Below are 19,463 nucleotides of genomic sequence, written 5' to 3' on the forward strand. Positions count from 1 at the left end.
GAGCTTTTATCAAACAACAGATGAATCCATGCATGTCTACTAAAATCATCTACAATATTGATGAAATATTTGTATCCATCATGTGAAACATGTTTATAAGGTTCCCAAATGTCCATATGGACAAGATAAAATATTTCTTTTGAATGAGTTTTACTATGTGGAAATGGTAATTGATGTTGTTTAGATTGAGCACAAACAATACAAGGATCAATAGAGGAGTTAAATGGTACAACAAACAATTGTTGTAATTTTGACAAAGATACATGTCCAAATCTTCTATGCCATAACAGTACATCAAAATTAGGCATAGAAGTAACACTATTGTTTATTGAAGATGAAAAAACTAAAAAACTGAAAGACAAAGCTGTTTTGATTGAATAATGATCAAAGATATACAAATCTTTGACTCTAGATCCAAGAACCCCAAGAGCAAGATTACTCTTCTGTAAAGGGTTTTACAATAAACATTTTGTGTCAGTGAACACAACAAATTTTTGTAACTGAGATGTAAGTTTAGTGACAGAAACAAGATTGTATTTGAAGGTTGGAACATACAAAACTCCGTGGAGAGTTACAAGATCATGAAGTTGCACATTGTTGGATTAGGTGTCTAAGCCTATAATTATTTTGGTATGTACTTGACTCGATTGTGAGCATGGTCCTTTTAGGTTGCCTTCACCATAGCAACTGATATGATGAACTAAGAAGAAAAAGGATTAATTATGATTTATTAATATATTATATGAATAATATATTAGAAGAGAAATCATATTGTTTAATTAATATTAGTCAAGAATTAATAAGAATTAATTTTGTGGCTAAAAGAGATTAATTAAATAAAGGGGACTGATTGTGTAATTATAAGATAGTTGCATAAATGGGCTAATGGACTCCATAGAAGTTGGATCGGACAAAATCTATGGGGAAACCCATTAGAATTCGTCTAAGGCCTCTGAGGAGGGAGTCAATGGGCTGCTTAGGACCTAAGAAGTCAAATTAGGGTTTCCTTGTTTGATAACCCTAATAGCTTACCTATATAAGGAACCCCTAAGGCCCTAAAAACGTGGTGAAGTAATCCCTAAGGGTTCTTGGACGTTTTTGGTGCTCCTCCTCCTTCTCTTAGGTCATCTTGTTGCTCATGGTGTTTGTGACTTCATTAGAGGTGCAACATTTGAGGCACTTAGCTTTCAAAGGTCAAGATCAAGAGGAATTGAGATTGTTATTACTACATAACAATCAAGGTAATATCTAAACCCTTTTATTATGATAATATCGATTATTATATGCTAGATTTAGGGTTTATGAGCTTTGAATGATTATTGCATGTTCATTAGACAAACTAGATCCAAATCTTTAGGGTTTGCATGTACACTATAGGATTGATGTAGTGCTCATAACCCATCACTCATCACCATAAAAGGAAATAGTGGTTGTTGTGCCCATTAGGAAGACAAGTCTGATGTGGTTGTTTGAGTTTTATCAAAGAAGTGAATAAGGACTTATTAGAACACATATGGTCAGTAGCTCTTGTATCTAGTATCGAAGAATATTGTTCTTCAAGAGCAGATGAAGATTTGTAGACATTTAAGGCAAAACTCTTGAAGGAAAAAAGTTTACCTTCTTTGTTCATGGTACCATCAATGATTGAAACATTAGCTTGACTTCCACTAGTTGAACCAAGACCACTTTTACTTAGCAATTCCATGAGATTTTTATATTGTTCTTGAGAAATTCCACCATTTGAATTGTTTGTAGAAGTTGAAGCAGATGAATAGAAGTGGAAATAACGTTTTGAGCACTTGATCTATTATCATCTCTTTTACTCTTTGTGAATTTGAAATCAGCAGGGAATCCATGAAGTCTATAACATTGAGACTTAACATGTCCAGATTTCTTACAATGATTGCAAGTAATAAGTTTCTTTGTAACATGATTATTGTTATCAACTAATAAAACATGCATTGCTATTGCTTCAGAATTAAGATTCATGGATGTATGAATACCTTTTTGCCTTTCTTCGTAAAGAATTAACGAATATGATGTAGAAATTGTAGGTAATGGCTTCATCATTAAGATCTAGCCACGAGTAACTTTGAATAATTCATCTAATCCCATGAGCATTTGGATAAGTCTTTGATCTTCAAGAAGCTTCATGATTTCGACTCCAACAACACATGTACAAGAAGTAATAGCTTGAACAATTTGCAATTCATCCCAAACTCGAGCTAATTTGGTGAAGTATGTAGCAAAGTCATCAGATCCTTGATGATAGAATACAATTTTTTTTTTTTGAATTTGATAAATGAGTGCTCCATCAACTTGCTCATATTGTTGATTCAATTCCTTCCAGATATCACGAGTAGTTTTAAGAAACAATACACTTTCAGCTATGTTCTTGTGAAGAGAGTTCAAGATCCAACTGATCACCATCGAGTTGGCACAATACCAATCAGAATATTCAGGTGAAGAAATAGAGGGTTGAGGGAGCGAGCCATCTATGAATTTGAGTTTGTTCTTTGTAGACAAAGAAATAGTCAATGATCTTTTCCAAGCTGTAAAACCTACTCCATTGAAGATGTTGGAAACAAGAATGTAACTAGGGTTGTCAGAAGGAGCAATGAACAAAGGATTAAATGAATTTAATCCAATTATCAAATCAGATCCAGATGATGAATTAGACATGATGAAATCAGAAATTGAAATTGATTAAAAAATGAAGAACAATCAATGCATTTTGATCGACAGCTCTGATACCATGTTCAAGTTGAAAAGGGGAAAATTGGATGAATTCATTGATTTTAGTTGTCTAAACATTACAACACTGAATACAAGCCTTAAATATACAGAACAAATACATAACCGAGAATGCCAACTATACTAACTATAAGAAAAGACAAAAATGCCCTTGACTCACTAACTAATTTCACAAATGGTTGGTATTCATTTTATTTCCAGTCAGTTTAATGAATATATAATTATGTTCATAGACTAAAAAGTACTTAAAAGTGAATATATATTCAACAATCTCTTTCTAATAAAAAAAATTAAGAATGGAATGCAATAACGATAAATTAATTATAGTATGTTGCTATCATAAATATCATGATCACGTAAATTAAAAATTAAATATCTTAAAATATATAAATCTGATAAAAAAGTATTTATTAAGATATATATAGACATAACATAATAAAATAAAATATCTTAAAATATATATACTATCTTACGGTCTCACAAAATTAGTATGATGTCAAATGAATCTGAACCTATAAATTTGGTGTAAAAGTCATCCTAAACCTTGCCACCGAAAGTATTAAACGTTTTTGTTTAAAATTCCATCAAATCAAATACAATTACTCTTAAGAAAACCACAAAATATGCTACAAAAGAAGAGCAAAAACATAGTCATCAAGATTATATAAAATGCTACGTTTGTCGGTGCTTTTTGGTAGCATAATTATATAAAATAGGAAAAATGAATTCATAAATAAATTCTTTAAATGGCATGATTAATGTCGGTGTTTTTTGGTAGCATAATTATATAAAATACGAAAAATGAATTCATAAATAAATTCTTTAAATGTCATGATTAATGTTTGGCGTTTATTCTTTTAAGCCATACAAACCTTTATTTTAACATTCATTTCATGTATCGAATTTATAGTTTGATAAGTTAATATCATCGAAGTTATATTGTCATGGTCTAGTGTATCATTCTTCATAAATTATTAATTAGTATATTAGAAAAAGATAAATAAATTTTGTGAGTATATGATTTTAATAAAAAATTAACTGATAACTGTAATTGACGAAAAAAATCTTTACAAAATAACTATAATAAATTATAAATAGTAGTTTTTTTAAATATAAACAGTACAAAACTCAATAGGCATAATTGTAAAAACTACATATTTTTGTTTTTATCATATATTTTATGCTTAAAGTTTCATATTACATATCTTAATATACAATGCAATGAAAATTGTTTATAAGGTGACATTTTTCAAAGTAATCTATTAACAAAAAGAAATTATTTTCCAAAAAGAAACTAATAGCTCAAAACTACTATCCAGCGTCAAAAGTAACTATCCATTTCATGGCAACCAAACTATAAGAGTAAAAAATATAACCTATGCAAAGGTCGAAAAGACTATCTCCGCAGAAAAACGTGTTAAATAGCCGACATGAACTATCTTCCGCTAAAAGAAAACTAATCGTTGTGTGGAAACTATTTGCTGAAAAAAACTAGCTAGAGTCGCTGCATCGCACGGGTACCCCATTACTATATATAATTTTATAAATGGAAGAGAAACAGAAAGCCTCATGGTCGATACAAATAGAAATTCATTGGAGATGAACAAGAACAAGGATTTACGTATGGAGTTGGGAAAGAGAGAAGAAAAAGTGTCTTGGAATAGACTTTCGGTGTGTGTGTGTGTGTGTGTATATATATATATATATATATATATATATATATATATATATATATATATATATATATATATCTTATAAAGCTAGTATTTTTTTTTCTTGAACCTCATGCATTTGAAACTCCCATGCATTTTTCCTTTCACCACATTCATTTGAAACACCCATGACTTTTCAATTTCTTTCTAATAATAAGTATAATTGGTTAATAAGATTAAATAAATATCAAACCTAAAGTGTAATCATATATAAACTAAATTTCAATATTAAAATAATATATTTACTTATACTTATAAAGTTATGTTTTTTAACTTTGAACATATTATACTTAATTTTTTATTGTTTATTAGATGTAAACTATATTCATTTTAAAGATACAATTTTGGAACAATTTGTATAAAATACTTAAATTATGAATTTAAATATAACATTATAGGTTCAACTTAAATATAAATTTTAGTTTACCTTAAACAACCCAAAAAATATTTTGTAAATATTTAAAAGTGATAAATTGTAGTGGATTTCTAATAATGATTATAAGTTGGTTAATAAGATTAAATAAATATCAAACCTAAAGTATAATCATAAATAAACTAAATTTCAATTTTAAAATAATATCTTTACTTCTACTTATAAAGTTATGTCTTTAATTTTTAACATATTATACTTAATTTATTAGATTTAAAATGTTATTGTATGTAAACCATCATCAGTTTAAAGATACCACTGTTGAATAGTTTGGACAAAAATACTTAAATTGTTAACTTAAATATAATATTACAGTGTCAAATTAAATATAAATTTCATTTCCATTTAAAAAACCAAAGAATATTTTGTAAATAGTTAAAAGTGATAAATTGTAGTGATAAATGCAAAAACGAAACTGCAATCTCAACTTAACTAAAATATTTCCCAAATATATTTTTATAATCGTTAAAAGTTTTCAAATAAGTAGCTTAAAATAACTTACAGTAACAATAGTTAAAAATAACTCTATATAAATGATTATATTATTACATTTAAATTCAAAAAACAATGTTTGATGTTTTAAATAATTATAATGATAGAAATTAAAACATTAAGCAAATAAATTTTAAAAAATTAATTAAAAATAATAACAACTATAAATAACATTAAACCATATATTATATTTAATTTTATTCATCTCTAATTCGCGAGTAGAAGTCATTCAAACTATTAAGATAAGACTAAACTGCACAAATGGTCCCTGTGGTTTGTTCAAAATTGCCACTTTGGTCCAAAAAAGTTTGGACTAGCACCAGAGGTCCAAACTTTTTATTTTGTTGCAGGTTTGGTCTGTTTCAAAATTGGAAGAGGATAAAATAAATTTTTTGCCCTTGTTATTTGTTTTTTTATTTTCTTTTTATTTACTGCACTAGTTTTTAACTGAAAATAGAAAAAAAAAATTAATTAAAAATAAAAAACAAATACAATTCTCTCTCTTTCTCTCTCTCTCTCTCTCTCTCTCTCTCTCTCTCTCTTTCTCTCTCTCGTCGTTTTAATACCAAAAAGATATATCATCTTCTTCAAAACCCACCATCAGATCCTCACCATTGTTCTTCCTTCCGGCTACCACAAATCAACTACCAAAAAATACAACCCAACACCAGCTCTGTTATTATCCTCATCTCCATTTATTCTTCTTCTTTCTCTTCTCCCTTCTCTTCTCCCATTAAAGAATTTATTTATGAATTCATTTTTCGTATTTTATATAATTATGCTACCAAAAAACACCGACATTAATCATGCCATTTAAAGAATTTATTTATGAATTCATTTTTCCTATTTTATATAATTATGCTACCAAAAGACACCGACAAACGTAGCATTTTATATAATCAAGATGACTATGTTTTTGCTCTTCTTTTGTAGCATATTTTGTGGTATTCTTAACAGTAATTGTATTTGATTTGATGGAATTTTAAACAAAAACGTTTAATACTTTCGGTGGCAAGGTTCAGATTCATTTGACATCATACTAATGTTGTGAGACCGTAAGATAGTATATATATTTTAAGATATTTTATTTTATTATGTTATGTCTATATATATCTTAATAAATACTTTTTTATCAGATTTATATATTTTAATTTTTAATTTACGTGATCATGATATTTATGATAGCAACATACTATAATTAATTTATCGTTATTGCATTCCATTCTTAATTTTTTTTATTAGAAAGAGATTGTTGAATATATATTCACTTTTAAGTACTTTTTAGTCTATGAACATAATTATATATTCATTAAACTAACTGGAAATAAAATGAATACCAACCATTTGTGAAATTAGTTAGTGAGTCAAGGGCATTTTTGTCTTTTCTTATAGTTAGTATAGTTGGCATTCTCGGTTATGTATTTGTTCTGTATATTTAAGGCTTGTATTCAGTGTTGTAATGTTTAGACAACTAAAATCAATGAATTCATCTAATTTTCCCCTTTTCAACTTGAACATGGTATCAGAGCTGTCGATCAAAATGCATTGATTGTTCTTCATTTTTTAATCAATTTCAATTTCTGATTTCATCATGTCTAATTCATCATCTGGATCTGATTTGATAATTGGATTAAATTCATTTAATCCTTTGTTCATTGCTCCTTCTGACAACCCTAGTTACATTCTTGTTTCCAACATCTTCAATGGAGTAGGTTTTACAGCTTGGAAAAGATCATTGACTATTTCTTTGTCTACAAAGAACAAACTCAAATTCATAGATGGCTCGCTCCCTCAACCCTCTATTTATTCACCTGAATATTCTGATTGGTATTGTGCCAACTCGATGGTGATCAGTTGGATCTTGAACTCTCTTCACAAGAACATAGCTGAAAGTGTATTGTTTCTTAAAACTACTCGTGATATCTGGAAGGAATTGAATCAACGATATGAGCAAGTTGATGGAGCACTCATTTATCAAATTCAAAAAAAAATTGTATTCTATCATCAAGGATCGGATGACTTTGCTACATACTTCACCAAATTAGCTCGAGTTTGGGATGAATTGCAAATTGTTCAAGCTATTACTTCTTGTACATGTGTTGTTGGAGTCGAAATCATGAAGCTTCTTGAAGATCAAAGACTTATCCAAATGCTCATGGGATTAGATGAATTATTCAAAGTTACTCGTGGCTAGATCCTAATGATGAAGCCATTACCTACAATTTCTACATCATATTCGTTAATTTTTTAAGAAGAAATGCAAAAAGGTATTCATACATCCATGAATCTTAATTCTGAAGCAATAGCAATGCATGTTTCATTAGTTGATAACAATAATCATGTTACAAAGAAACCTATTACTTGCAATCATTGTAAGAAATCTGGACATGTTAAGTCTCAATGTTATAGACTTCATGGATTCCCTGCTGATTTCAAATTCACAAAGAGTAAAAGAGATGATAATAGATCAAGTGCTCAAAACGTTATTTCCACTTCTATTCATCTGCTTCAACTTCTACAAACAATTCAAATGGTGAAATTTCTCAAGAACAATATAAAAATCTCATGGAATTGCTAAGTAAAAGTGGTCTTGGTTCAAATAGTGGAAGTCAAGCTAATGTTTCAATCATTGATGGTACCATGAACAAAGAAGGTAAACTTTTTTCCTTTAAGAGTTTTGCCTTAAATGTCTACAAATCTTCATCTACTCTTGAAGAACAATATTCTTCGATACTAGATACAAGAGCTACTGACCATATGTGTTCTAATAAGTCCTTATTCACTTCTTTGATAAAACTCAAACAACCACATCAGACTTGTCTTCCTAATGGGCACAACAACCACTATTTCCTTTTATGGTGATGAGTGATGGGTTATGAGCACTACATCAATCCTATAGTGTACATGCAAACCCTAAAGATTTGGATCTAGTTTGTCTAATGAACATGCAATAATCATTCAAAGCTCATAAACCCTAAATCTAGCATATAATAATCGATATTATCATAATAAAAGGGTTTAGATATTACCTTGATTGTTATGTAGTAATAACAATCTCAATTCCTCTTGATCTTGACCTTTGAAAGCTAAGTGCCTCAAATGTTGCACCTTTAATGGAGTCACAAACACCATGAGCAACAAGATGACCTAAGAGAAGGAGGAGGAGCACCAAAACGTCCAAGAACCCTTAGGGATTACTTCACCATGTTTTTAGGGCCTTAGGGGTTCCTTATATAGGTAAGCTATTAGGGTTATCAAACAAGGAAACCCTAATCTGACTTCTTAGGTCCTAAGCAGCCCATTGACTCCCTCCTCAGAGGCCTTAGACGAATTCTAATGGGTTTCCCCCATAGATTTTGTCCGATCCAACTTCTATGGAGTCCATTAGCCCATTTATGCAACTATCATATAATTACACAATCAGTCCCCTTTATTTAATTAATCTCTTTTAGCCACAAAATTAATTCTTATTAATTCTTGACTAATATTAATTAAACAATATGATTTCTCTTCTAATATATTATTCATATAATATATTAATAAATCATAATTAATCCTTTTTCTTCTTAGTTCATCATATCAGTTGCTATGGTGAAGGCAACCTAAAAAGACCATGCTCACAATCGAGTCAAGTACATACCAAAATAATTATAGGCTTAGACACCTAATCCAACAATGTGCAACTTCATGATCTTGTAACTCTCCACGGAGTTTTGTATGTTCCAACCTTCAAATACAATCTTGTTTCTGTCACTAAACTTACATCTCAGTTACAAACATTTGTTGTGTTCACTGACACAAAATGTTTATTGTAAAACCCTTTACAGAAGAGTAATCTTGCTCTTGGGGTTCTTGGATCTAGAGTCAAAGATTTGTATATCTTTGATCATTATTCAATCAAAACAGCTTTGTCTTTCAGTTTTTTAGTTTTTTCATCTTCAATAAACAATAGTGTTACTTTTATGCCTAATTTTGATGTACTGTTATGGCATAGAAGATTTGGACATGTATCTTTGTCAAAATTACAACAATTGTTTGTTGTACCATTTAACTCCTCTATTGATCCTTGTATTGTTTGTGCTCAATCTAAACAACATCAATTGCCATTTCCACATAGTAAAACTCATTCAAAAGAAATATTTTATCTTGTCCATATGGACATTTGGGAACCTTATAAACATGTTTCACATGATGGATACAAATATTTCATCAATATTGTAGATGATTTTAGTAGACATGCATGGATTCATCTGTTGTTTGATAAAAGCTCAACATTCTTTATTATTAAAGCTTTCATCAACTTAATACAAACTCAATTCAACAAGACCATTAAAGTCATAAGAACAGACAATGTTTATGAACTAGGATCAAGTGAACAAGGAGTTCAATTTTATTCATCTCAATGAATTATACATCGAAAATCTACACCCTATACACCACAACAAGATGGGATTGTATAAAGAAAACATAAACATATTCTTGAAGTAGCAAGGGCATTATATTTCCAATCCGGATTAGGAAATGCATACTGGGGAGAATGTATAAGAACAATGGTTCATTTGATCAATAGAATGCCTTCAACTATTCTTAAAAATCAAATTCCTTTTGAGATACTTCATCAAACCAAACTTGATGTTTCTTACCTGAAAAGTTTTGGATGTTTGTGTTATGTAAGTACTAACACAATTGGAAGGGACAAATTTATGGAAAGAGCTTAATCTTGTGTTTTCATTGGTTATCCTCATGGCCAAAAGGAATACATAGTATTGAATTTATCTACCAAAACGGTATTTGTTACAAGAAATGTGATGTTTTTTGAAGAGTTTTTTCCGTTACACAACATGAAGAATGATAACCCGTTATTCTTCAAAATTCTTTCATACCTAAAAACCCCCTTGATACACATGGTCATGATTCCTCTCCTGTCCAATCCAACACTATTCATGATGATGTTTCATTTGTTCACTCATCAAATGAACCCTCAAATGAATTTTTTTTTCCTAATCCACCAAGGCTATGAGTAGGGTCAACCATAGTCAGCATGCTACGAGCATTGGTCTGAGAGATGATATTAGTTTGTAGTAGTTAGATAGTTATTTTGAAACTTGTGACAAAATAAATGTAATCGATTTTTTGGTGATTAAATAATGGAGAATTATTTATGAGTTTGTTTGCTGCCTTTTACCAATTGTTTATTCTTGTGTTTCGTTTTGCATGTTTTACTTCCCGAATTATATGATTATTCAAATTGCACAGTTGGTCATACTTTTGGAAGTAAGTAGTGAATTAAGACTATCATAAATTGAATTGTAGATTGCCTAAGGGAGTTAGGCATATCAATAGTATTGTTGTAATGTTCATAAGTACTTACAAATGAAGATTTAAGTATTAGATAAATCCACACTCAGAGAATTACTTCATTGATTCTATCACAAGTAATTCTAAGACAATTAATATCTTATGATCTTGAAACGGAGATATATGAGTTGCAATTTACAAGTCGGTTGTACATTGGTAATGCGTAAACGCATCAATAACTTGATGTCATAAAACATATTGTCATGCATGATTTGATGAGTAAAGGATGCAAGCATATGAGTCAAAGTCTATCCATTCCTTTTGCCCTAATAGGAAAAGCGATATCTTTGCGACCCTCGGTGATTTAATGTTGACATATAGTGTTGGGCCTAGCCAGGACTAAATTTATGTGTTCAATTTGAAGTTCTATATCATCACAAATCAAAAATCGGGAAACAAATTCTTGGACAATGAGATTAATTCTATTCCATGTCTCATGTTCGTCAGAACGGAGGATTATATGATCCCTTATCTTAGGACGCGTAACTGACTAGGCCAGAGTTCGGCAGTGGCTTTTGGAAGCTACAATGTGCTGATCAATTCAGAAGTTGTACTGGCAGTTATAGTTACAGACTTATCCAAGTGGGAGACTATTGGATTAGGTGTCTATGCTCATAACTATAATTGGTATAAACTTGAATTGATATTAGCACTGTCTTTTTGGGTTGCCCTCAACCCTAACAATTGGACAGGATAACCTTTAGAGAGAGAGATTAATTTATTATATGATTAATAAATTGAAATAAATAGTTTATTAATGTATTATGAAAATAATATATTAATTAGAAAATAATATATTAATTTAATATTCAAATCAGGATAATCTAGGGTTTCCTTGGACCACGATATAAAGACCCTTAACCCTTGTATTTTCAGCTACTCATACCTCCATAGAGATAGTCGAAATTCTCCCATCTCCTCTCCTCTCTCTATAGTCTTCATTCTTGCTAGTTTGGGTGTGAGCTATTAGAGGCATGACAATTATGGTGATTGCTTCCAAGAGATCTACAAGTGAAGGATTCTTGTTATTTACTATAATAACAACAAGGTATGTAAACCTAAGCCCTTTTATAGTTTTTGAAAATATTCTTAGGGTTTCTAGTGTTTCTTTTTGTTGTTCTTAGTTATAGGTTCAATAATTAAAACATAGATCTTTAGGTTGCATGTGAACTTAAGGGTTTTTAAGTTTATTTGTTTTGCATAAAACCTATCATTGTTATGATTACATACGTGTTTGCTTGATGTTGTTTATTTGTATATGTCGACATATTGTGGTTGGGATGAGGCGGTTCAGTTATGTGCTGTAATCCAAGAGGCACGGGTGGTCTAGTTGATACTGTAGGTCCAAGGAGAGCGGTCCAACCCAGTGTTGTAGGCTCAAGAGAGCGGTCCATGTGTACTGTAGGCCTTGCAAGGCGATCCAGTCATACTGAAGGCTCATGTGCATGCATTGTATGTGTATTGTTATGTGGGGTATTTTGGGAAACTCACTAAGCTTTGGCTTACAGTTGTGGATTTAAATATTTCAGGTACTTTTGAGGATCAAGGGAAAGCAAATCCATGATTGTACACAACATCCGCATATTTTTATTTGGGAGATGGTATTTAATACTCGATTGTATGATTATGGTTTTGGAACAATGAATTGGATGACTTATGGGTTGTATAAAAATGTCTTTTAAAAATGAAAATTTTTTATTATGGTTTTTGGGACGTTACCAATCCCCTGGAGTTTGTCTCGATTAACGTAAAATGCATCCCTAATTTATTTTACAATTAAACCCAAGATACCGATAAACGTTAGCAAAACAACCTTTGTACCTGGTTAAAGATGATTTTTATGAACCAATTGTAAATAAACAATATGATATGACTTTTCGTTAATAGGGTTAAAGTACAGACTTTTTTGAAGATTTGTTTATATATAATAAATTAATTTGAAGAAAAACACATATTTATTTATTAAAAACGCAAAATAAAGATACCATCTACATGCATTTCACTAAAAAAAATCATATTTATTTATTAAAAGCACAATTATGATAATTTATATATCAATTTTTGGGTTTTTTTTGTGATTATTTTCAATAAATATCATAACTACAATCATAAAGATACCGTTCATATCTTAAAAATGTTTTACAACCAATACCTAAAAATTATACAGTTTTATTGTAAATGTTTTACATCTATATCATAACCTTGCAGTTTTTTATTAAATGTTTTATACCTAAGACCTGAAAATTCAATAATGAAGTAACATATAGCCTAAAAATATGTTTCTTGCGACAAATCAACAAAGTCCTATTAAGTTTATAGATGGTATCTTTATGATTGTAATTATGATATTTATTGAAAAAGAATCACAAAAAAACCCCAAAAAATGATATATATATATATATATATATATATATATATATATATATATATATATATATTATATTATCATTATTGTGTGTTTTAATAATTAAATATGAGTTTTTTTTAGTGAAAATGATGTAAGATGATATCTTTATTTTGAATTTTTTAATAAATAAATATGATTTTTCTTCAAATTAATTTAGTATATATAAAAAGAAAAATCTTCAAAAAAAATCATTAAACTTTAACTTTATTTATGAAAAAACCATTATCCATTTGTTAATTGAGAAAATAACAAATCTAGTCATATTTTCCTAATGACTTTTCACTTAATAATAAAAAATAACATACCAAACAGTAGACGATTAAGGAAACCTTCAATTATGTCTAAAAACTTACGGTTTGGGGCTAATAGGCTATGTTTTTGGAGTCAATCTATGCTTTGGGGGCTTATTATCCCATAATATATCAAGTTAAAAATTTTCATTCAGGTCATTTTTTGGCGTTTGAAGTTGGAAAAACGCTCAACGACGGCTTCAAAAATAATTTTGTTTTTCTTGTAAACATTAGTTTTTATTTGCATTCTATCGTTTACCTCGAAATCTAATAGTATTCAACATAGGATAGTTTTTTTTTGCACAAAACGAAGAAAAAGAAAAAACAAAACTGTAGGTGCGATATGCCACCTAAGGTGTACAAGCTGTTGATGCACAAAATGTATATTACCAATTTGTACACCTTAGACGGCATATCGAATCTACGGTTTGCACAATTATTGTTATTATTATTATTATTATTTTATGTTTCTAACATGTATAATGGTATAGTTTTATTAGGTGGTATGTTATTTAGGTTGATTCGGTAGTGTAAACGAAATAACAATTATGTTAAGAACGAAATATTAGATAACACCTGCCACTTACGGTATACAACTTGTTGATGCATGTTTTGTGCATTTGAAGTTTGTCGGCCTCACCTACGGTTTTATTCATAACCTGCATGTTGCAGGGCCGGCTCTATGCTTTGCAAAATTAAGCAAGGGCTTAGGGCCCCCAATTCTAAAGGGCCTCCAATTTTAAAACTTATTATTTTAATTATATTTGTATATATACATATTTCATGGGTTACAAAAACAAGTTGGAGCTTGGCCTAGTGGTAAAAGTGGTAGTTTAGCAAACCAATGGTCGTTCGAATCTATTTGCTTTTCTAAAGGGCCCCATTTTTTTTTTTTTCTTAAAGCCTCTAAAATGGTTGAGCCGCCCCTGGCATGTTGTTCATCCAAACAACAAACCATAGGTATTTTGAGAGCATACCGCAGGTGAGTAAAATCACTTATAGATATTTTTTAATAGTTAGCCAAACCGTAGACTATTCATGAAAACCGCAGGTGTGTTTGATTGAGCTACGGTTTGGTTGGCTATTTTTGGTTGATGTTAAAGTTTTTTGGCTAGAAAATTAGAAGCCATTAGTTTTTTTTTGGTGCTAGATTAGTTATTCTTTCTTGTTTATTTACAATTGGGCTCTAAAACGGAACCAACTACAAGGTTTTTTTTTTCCAGACATTTACAAGTATCTTAGACTTAATTGTAAAAAAAAATTAGGGATTGCTTTTGCGTTGTTAGAGTCAAACTTCAGAGACTTTTCTGCAAAAGTTTCTATTTCTTAATCATCGATTCTCTGTCCTACGACATCCTGTTTCCCCAAGCCCCATCAACGCCATTCGATTGTTTTGTCACTGAAGAATGATGAATTATGGTGTAAGAGTCAAAAAAAAACTTAGGCTCAACTAAACAAAATGTCTTCGTATTAAGAAAATGTATTGAAAGAAGATGTACGACATTCTAGTTTTGTCAATTAATACATTTCGTGACAACGACTAAAAACTGATTGCTCGAATTCGGAATGATCATCTAACCATATGTTACGAATAAGTGTTGAATGAACATAAATATTTTTGACTAACGTTATAAATAAAAACAAAAACTAGACTAAATTACATATTGAAAATATAAACAAAAAGGGACCATCATTAAAGCTATAAATGAGATCGATGGTTGCGCTTATAAGTTATGTCGATTATCTTAGTTTTTGTGATGAATTTTTTTTTCCAATTTTAAAATATAAACAAAAAGGGACCATCATTAAAGAAAGAAGGGAAAACCGTTTGAAAAAAGGCTACACATTTTGATTATCTCTAAATATTATTAAAAACGAATTCTTAATTTACCAATGAAGTAATCAGAACCTTTGATTATGTTTCAACCCTACGTTGTCAAACCTTAGATTAAATTGTTGATATCATCTTCCCCAAATGTAATTCAAACACAATTACAATTAAATATAACATAACTTACTTCTTTGAAACATGAATTGCTATACGAGCACGATCCTCTTCTGTTTATAACTTGTTGTTGTGCATGAACTCCTTTGTTTGACGTCGAACGCTTTAAAAATTCAGGCGTTTGAAAATGTTCGATTGTTTGCGTCCAAGTTTCACGTGACATACCCTGGGTGGGGGTGGGGGGGGGGGGGGGGGAGGGGGGTTGCTAATTCCCTTGGATATCTATAAGCCCCCCGACATTCTGAAATAAGTATACGCTTTTCCGGCCTCTATAAACTCTTTGTAAAGTCGCATCAATGCTCTGCAACAATTGAGCACGTTCGAGATCCAAATTAACCTTATCAAAATCAAACTTACTCTACAAATACAAAAAAGTTAGTTAATTATATACCAATCACAACTAAACTTAAAATAATATCCAAGCTACCTTTAGATGCACGATTGTGACATTCCTTAAAGCGAGGGATACATTGTCCCAACCAGATACATTTAAAGGGATGTTCATCCACATATACCTCCCAATCTCACAGGTAAACCAATTACAACAGTTCTCGATAAGGGAATATGTGAGCTCCCTGTCGAAATCCAAATCCACAGGCTTTCCCTTGTTTGCCCGTATCAGCTTTGATAGCTTGATGTTTTTTGATAGATCTCTTCTTTTTTTAGGAAGCTCAGCTAAATAAGATAATTAAAAAGATTACTCATGATAGCTTATAATAAATGAATAAAAATAGCTAATAAATATATCATAATAAGACTTACCATCTTGTTCGTGTTGTCGACGACCAAAGCCTACCGGAGGTGGTGGATCCCCGGTTCCATCTGTAACACGCCGATTTTCATGTATTTTCAAATCCATCCGTTGGTTGTTAAATATGTCTTTTTGGTCCTTGGATTGGAAGGAAGTGGCGATGGGAAGCCCCAATGGCAAGTTTGTAATTTGGGTGTGACAGGAGTACGCTGAGCATACATATGAGTACGTTAAGCGTACTAATGGGCGTACACCCATGTACACTAGGCCTAATCATGTTCGATGGGAACTGTCACAACCTCAAACCAAGGATGGAGGAAACGTCCGGGGGTGGAGGACTTCATGTATAATATCACAACAATGAGTATAATAGTGCTCAAAGTAAATACAACCATCATAAATATAATTGAAAAGGTTACACCATAGTATATGTTTACATGCTCAAAATCAATTACATTATGATGACAAAATGAACTATTTGACGATTTAACATCCCATCCTCAAAATGCTGTTGATTTCCTGTATCACTGATTTCCTAAGAATACAAGTAGTTTTGAAAAAATGTCAACAATTAAGTTGGTGAGTTCATAAGATTTTGAATGCAGTAGTAAAACTCTTTTTCCTTGTAAATGTGGTGTTTGTCCAGAAAAATCCAATATTTTTCTTAAAGTGTGAAATGTAGTCTTAAAATCCAAAGACCGAAATGTACGAGTAACTTCCCATACTTATAGTAAAAATAATGCAAGTTTAAATTGACATAAACTCGTTTGATTTCGTGAAGTTCCTGCAAATCCTATGTTTTGTGAATACCCTAAGTGAGTTATTATAACCATGCTATGACCCTGTCGGCCTTGTATGCGACGTTCTTCAGGCGTCGGACGTTAATGACATTTGTCACCCGTAGACCTCGAGGTCCTACTGCAGCTAACAACAAGGTGTGGGGTGTCAATACCAATATAGATCTATACACGACTATCACGCTCTCCCTCCAAGAGACTCTGGTTACAATTACAGGACTTTTGATGCGCTACTTAAAAAGTAACGTGAAGCGAATGTCTCACAAAGTTATTCGTTAACAGATTTACGTGGTGAACCGAAAACTCTTTTGTGTAGAAATAAAACCTTTCGTAGGAAGTTTGCTCATATAACTTGAACTATCTTTGTCATAGTTTATCAAAATGTTTGTAATGTAAATGAACATAAACTATACCTATTATAGCTTATCAAAATGTTTGTATGCAATGGATATAAACTTTGTTTATTATGATTAATTACCATACTTGTGGAGGTAAGAATCCATTTGTATTCTTATGTATGTTTATTTATCAAGACAAAATGACATATAATATAAAACATATGTGCACATAATGATACACACCTTGCTCAACAAGTTACAAGGTGTAAATGAAATTGTTAACCATTTTCAAATTTTTAATCTTTCGTTCTTGTTCTTAGAAAAATCACAGAAAAATCATTTGAAGTCGAAATCAGAATCCGTAAACTCTGGGAGTTTAGAAAATGGTTATAGTTTGTTCCTAAATTTTATTATGATTTTTAAAGACATTTAACTTGTGTAAAAATATCCATATTCACAGACTGGTCCGGATTTGTTCTTGAAATGATAGGCTGTTTTGTAAAAATCACCATAAATTGTAGAAAAACGTATGGAGATGTGCAAGTAGTAATTTTAAAGGTATGGACATGAACTATTTTCACCTAATGCAGTTTTGAAAACTAAAATGTTTAAGTTTACCAAAACAATCCGTGAATGGAGTTAAACTTTTCTGATGGAAGCTATTGGATGAGTTTAGTTGTGTTCTTGGTGTTTTAACTTGTATCCCTCTGCTTAAAACTTAAGAAAAACATGAAAATATAGGGGTATGAACTCACCTTGTGTGTTCTTAGTGGATGGATGTTGAAGAAAAGAAGTGTTCTACTCAAGAACACTTAGAAGATGCCTTGAAGATTCGAAGATCTAACATGAATGTGATGATGTTTGTGTAAGATATCTATGATTTGAGTAGAAGGAAGTGAAATAATCATATGGAGAATCATAATACTTACCAAAAGTAGAAGAAAAGCTTGGAGAATAGCCTTGAATCTCGAAATTTTAGAGAGAGAATTGAGAGAGAAAGGTGTTTGTCTTTTGGAGGAAAAATGAGAGAAATAAGAGAAAGGAGGACTTTCCAACCTTTGACTAAGAGTGTGGCTGGAAAATGGTGGGAAAAGGACAATGAAATGACCAGGTATGGTGAAAGGACAATGGCTGGTCATGGAGTGGGCATGGATGGTTGCTTGTGTCATACACTAAGGCAAAGTCAACACTCTACCTAAAATATCCTACCCACTAATCTTGGATAAGGATTTTACCCAAAACGTGATAAAATCATGAAATATGGGGTTCTATATGTTGAAATATGATTTTGGGTGAAAATCTCGCGTTAAAATAATTAAAAACGGACTTAAAACGCAAAACTAGTCAAAAACCGGGCAAAAAGGGTAGTTATGCGAAGCTTCTCGCAATAGGGACCGAAGGTGCGAGGGTTCGGCCCTTAGAGGTTGAGAACCGAAGGTTGGGTTCGGTTGCTTGGTGGGAACCAAAGGCGAATTGTCAAAAGCGAACTTGTCAGACCCGAGCCTGTCAGAAGCGAACCTAGGCGAGAAGCGAAATAGACCGAACCCGAAGGTGACTTCGGTCCTTAAGAGGCTTCGACTCTAGAGTAGTTTCGGTCCTAGAGAGACTTCGGTCCTAAGGAGGCTTCGGCTCAAAATGGCTCTTTTTCAAGGTTTCTTCCCGTTTCGAGTGGTTTGTGACCCGGTTAAGGGTCGGGATGTCCCGAATGATTATAAAAAGTTTAAAGAAATTTTGAGAGATATTTGGGAGAGATTTCACATACTTGGAGAGATTTGGGAGAGATTTGAGGTAGAGAGAGATAGAGTGAAAAAGGTTGAGAGAGACTATGTTTGTGACCTTTTTGAGTGTTCGGCTTCGCAACGCAAGGTTCGTACACCCCGTTAAGCCTCGTTATGAATGTTATACGCTCCCGAGAGGTATGGAATAATGTTTGGTCGAGTAGATTCATCACTTACCCTGATTAGGGTTTAGAATTTCCGAACACATGAAAAATCTAAGTGATACTTTGTATTAAGATTACGAGTTGTACAATAAGAATCATAATGGAAACCCTAATATACAAGGGTTAGATGAGTTGACCGGTTTGACTTGTTGACTTTGTTTGACTTTGACTTGACCGGAATTTGACA

General features: G+C 31.4%; 2 protein-coding genes across 2 annotated transcripts; one reads left to right on the forward strand and one right to left on the reverse strand.

Annotated features, from left to right (window-relative positions):
- Positions 1–2,076: 2,076 nt before the first annotated feature.
- On the reverse strand, positions 2,077–2,682 carry LOC111888265 (uncharacterized). Its single transcript, XM_023884404.2, has one exon. The coding sequence runs from the start codon at positions 2,680–2,682 to the stop codon at positions 2,077–2,079; it is 606 nt and encodes a 201-aa protein (XP_023740172.2).
- Positions 2,683–6,979: 4,297 nt separating this feature from the next.
- LOC111888266 (uncharacterized) lies at positions 6,980–7,582 on the forward strand. The gene has a single exon (XM_023884405.2). The coding sequence runs from the start codon at positions 6,980–6,982 to the stop codon at positions 7,580–7,582; it is 603 nt and encodes a 200-aa protein (XP_023740173.2).
- The last annotated feature ends 11,881 nt before the right edge of the window (positions 7,583–19,463 follow it).

This window comes from Lactuca sativa, chromosome 2 (assembly GCF_002870075.4).
Source record: "Lactuca sativa cultivar Salinas chromosome 2, Lsat_Salinas_v11, whole genome shotgun sequence".
Classification (NCBI taxonomy): domain Eukaryota; kingdom Viridiplantae; phylum Streptophyta; class Magnoliopsida; order Asterales; family Asteraceae; genus Lactuca; species Lactuca sativa.

What these genes read in the sequence shown, in the direction of transcription:
- LOC111888265 (XM_023884404.2), bottom strand. Translation starts at nt 2,682, where the DNA reads ATGTCTAATTCATCATCTGGATCTGATTTGATAATTGGATTAAATTCA.
- LOC111888266 (XM_023884405.2), top strand. Translation starts at nt 6,980, where the DNA reads ATGTCTAATTCATCATCTGGATCTGATTTGATAATTGGATTAAATTCA.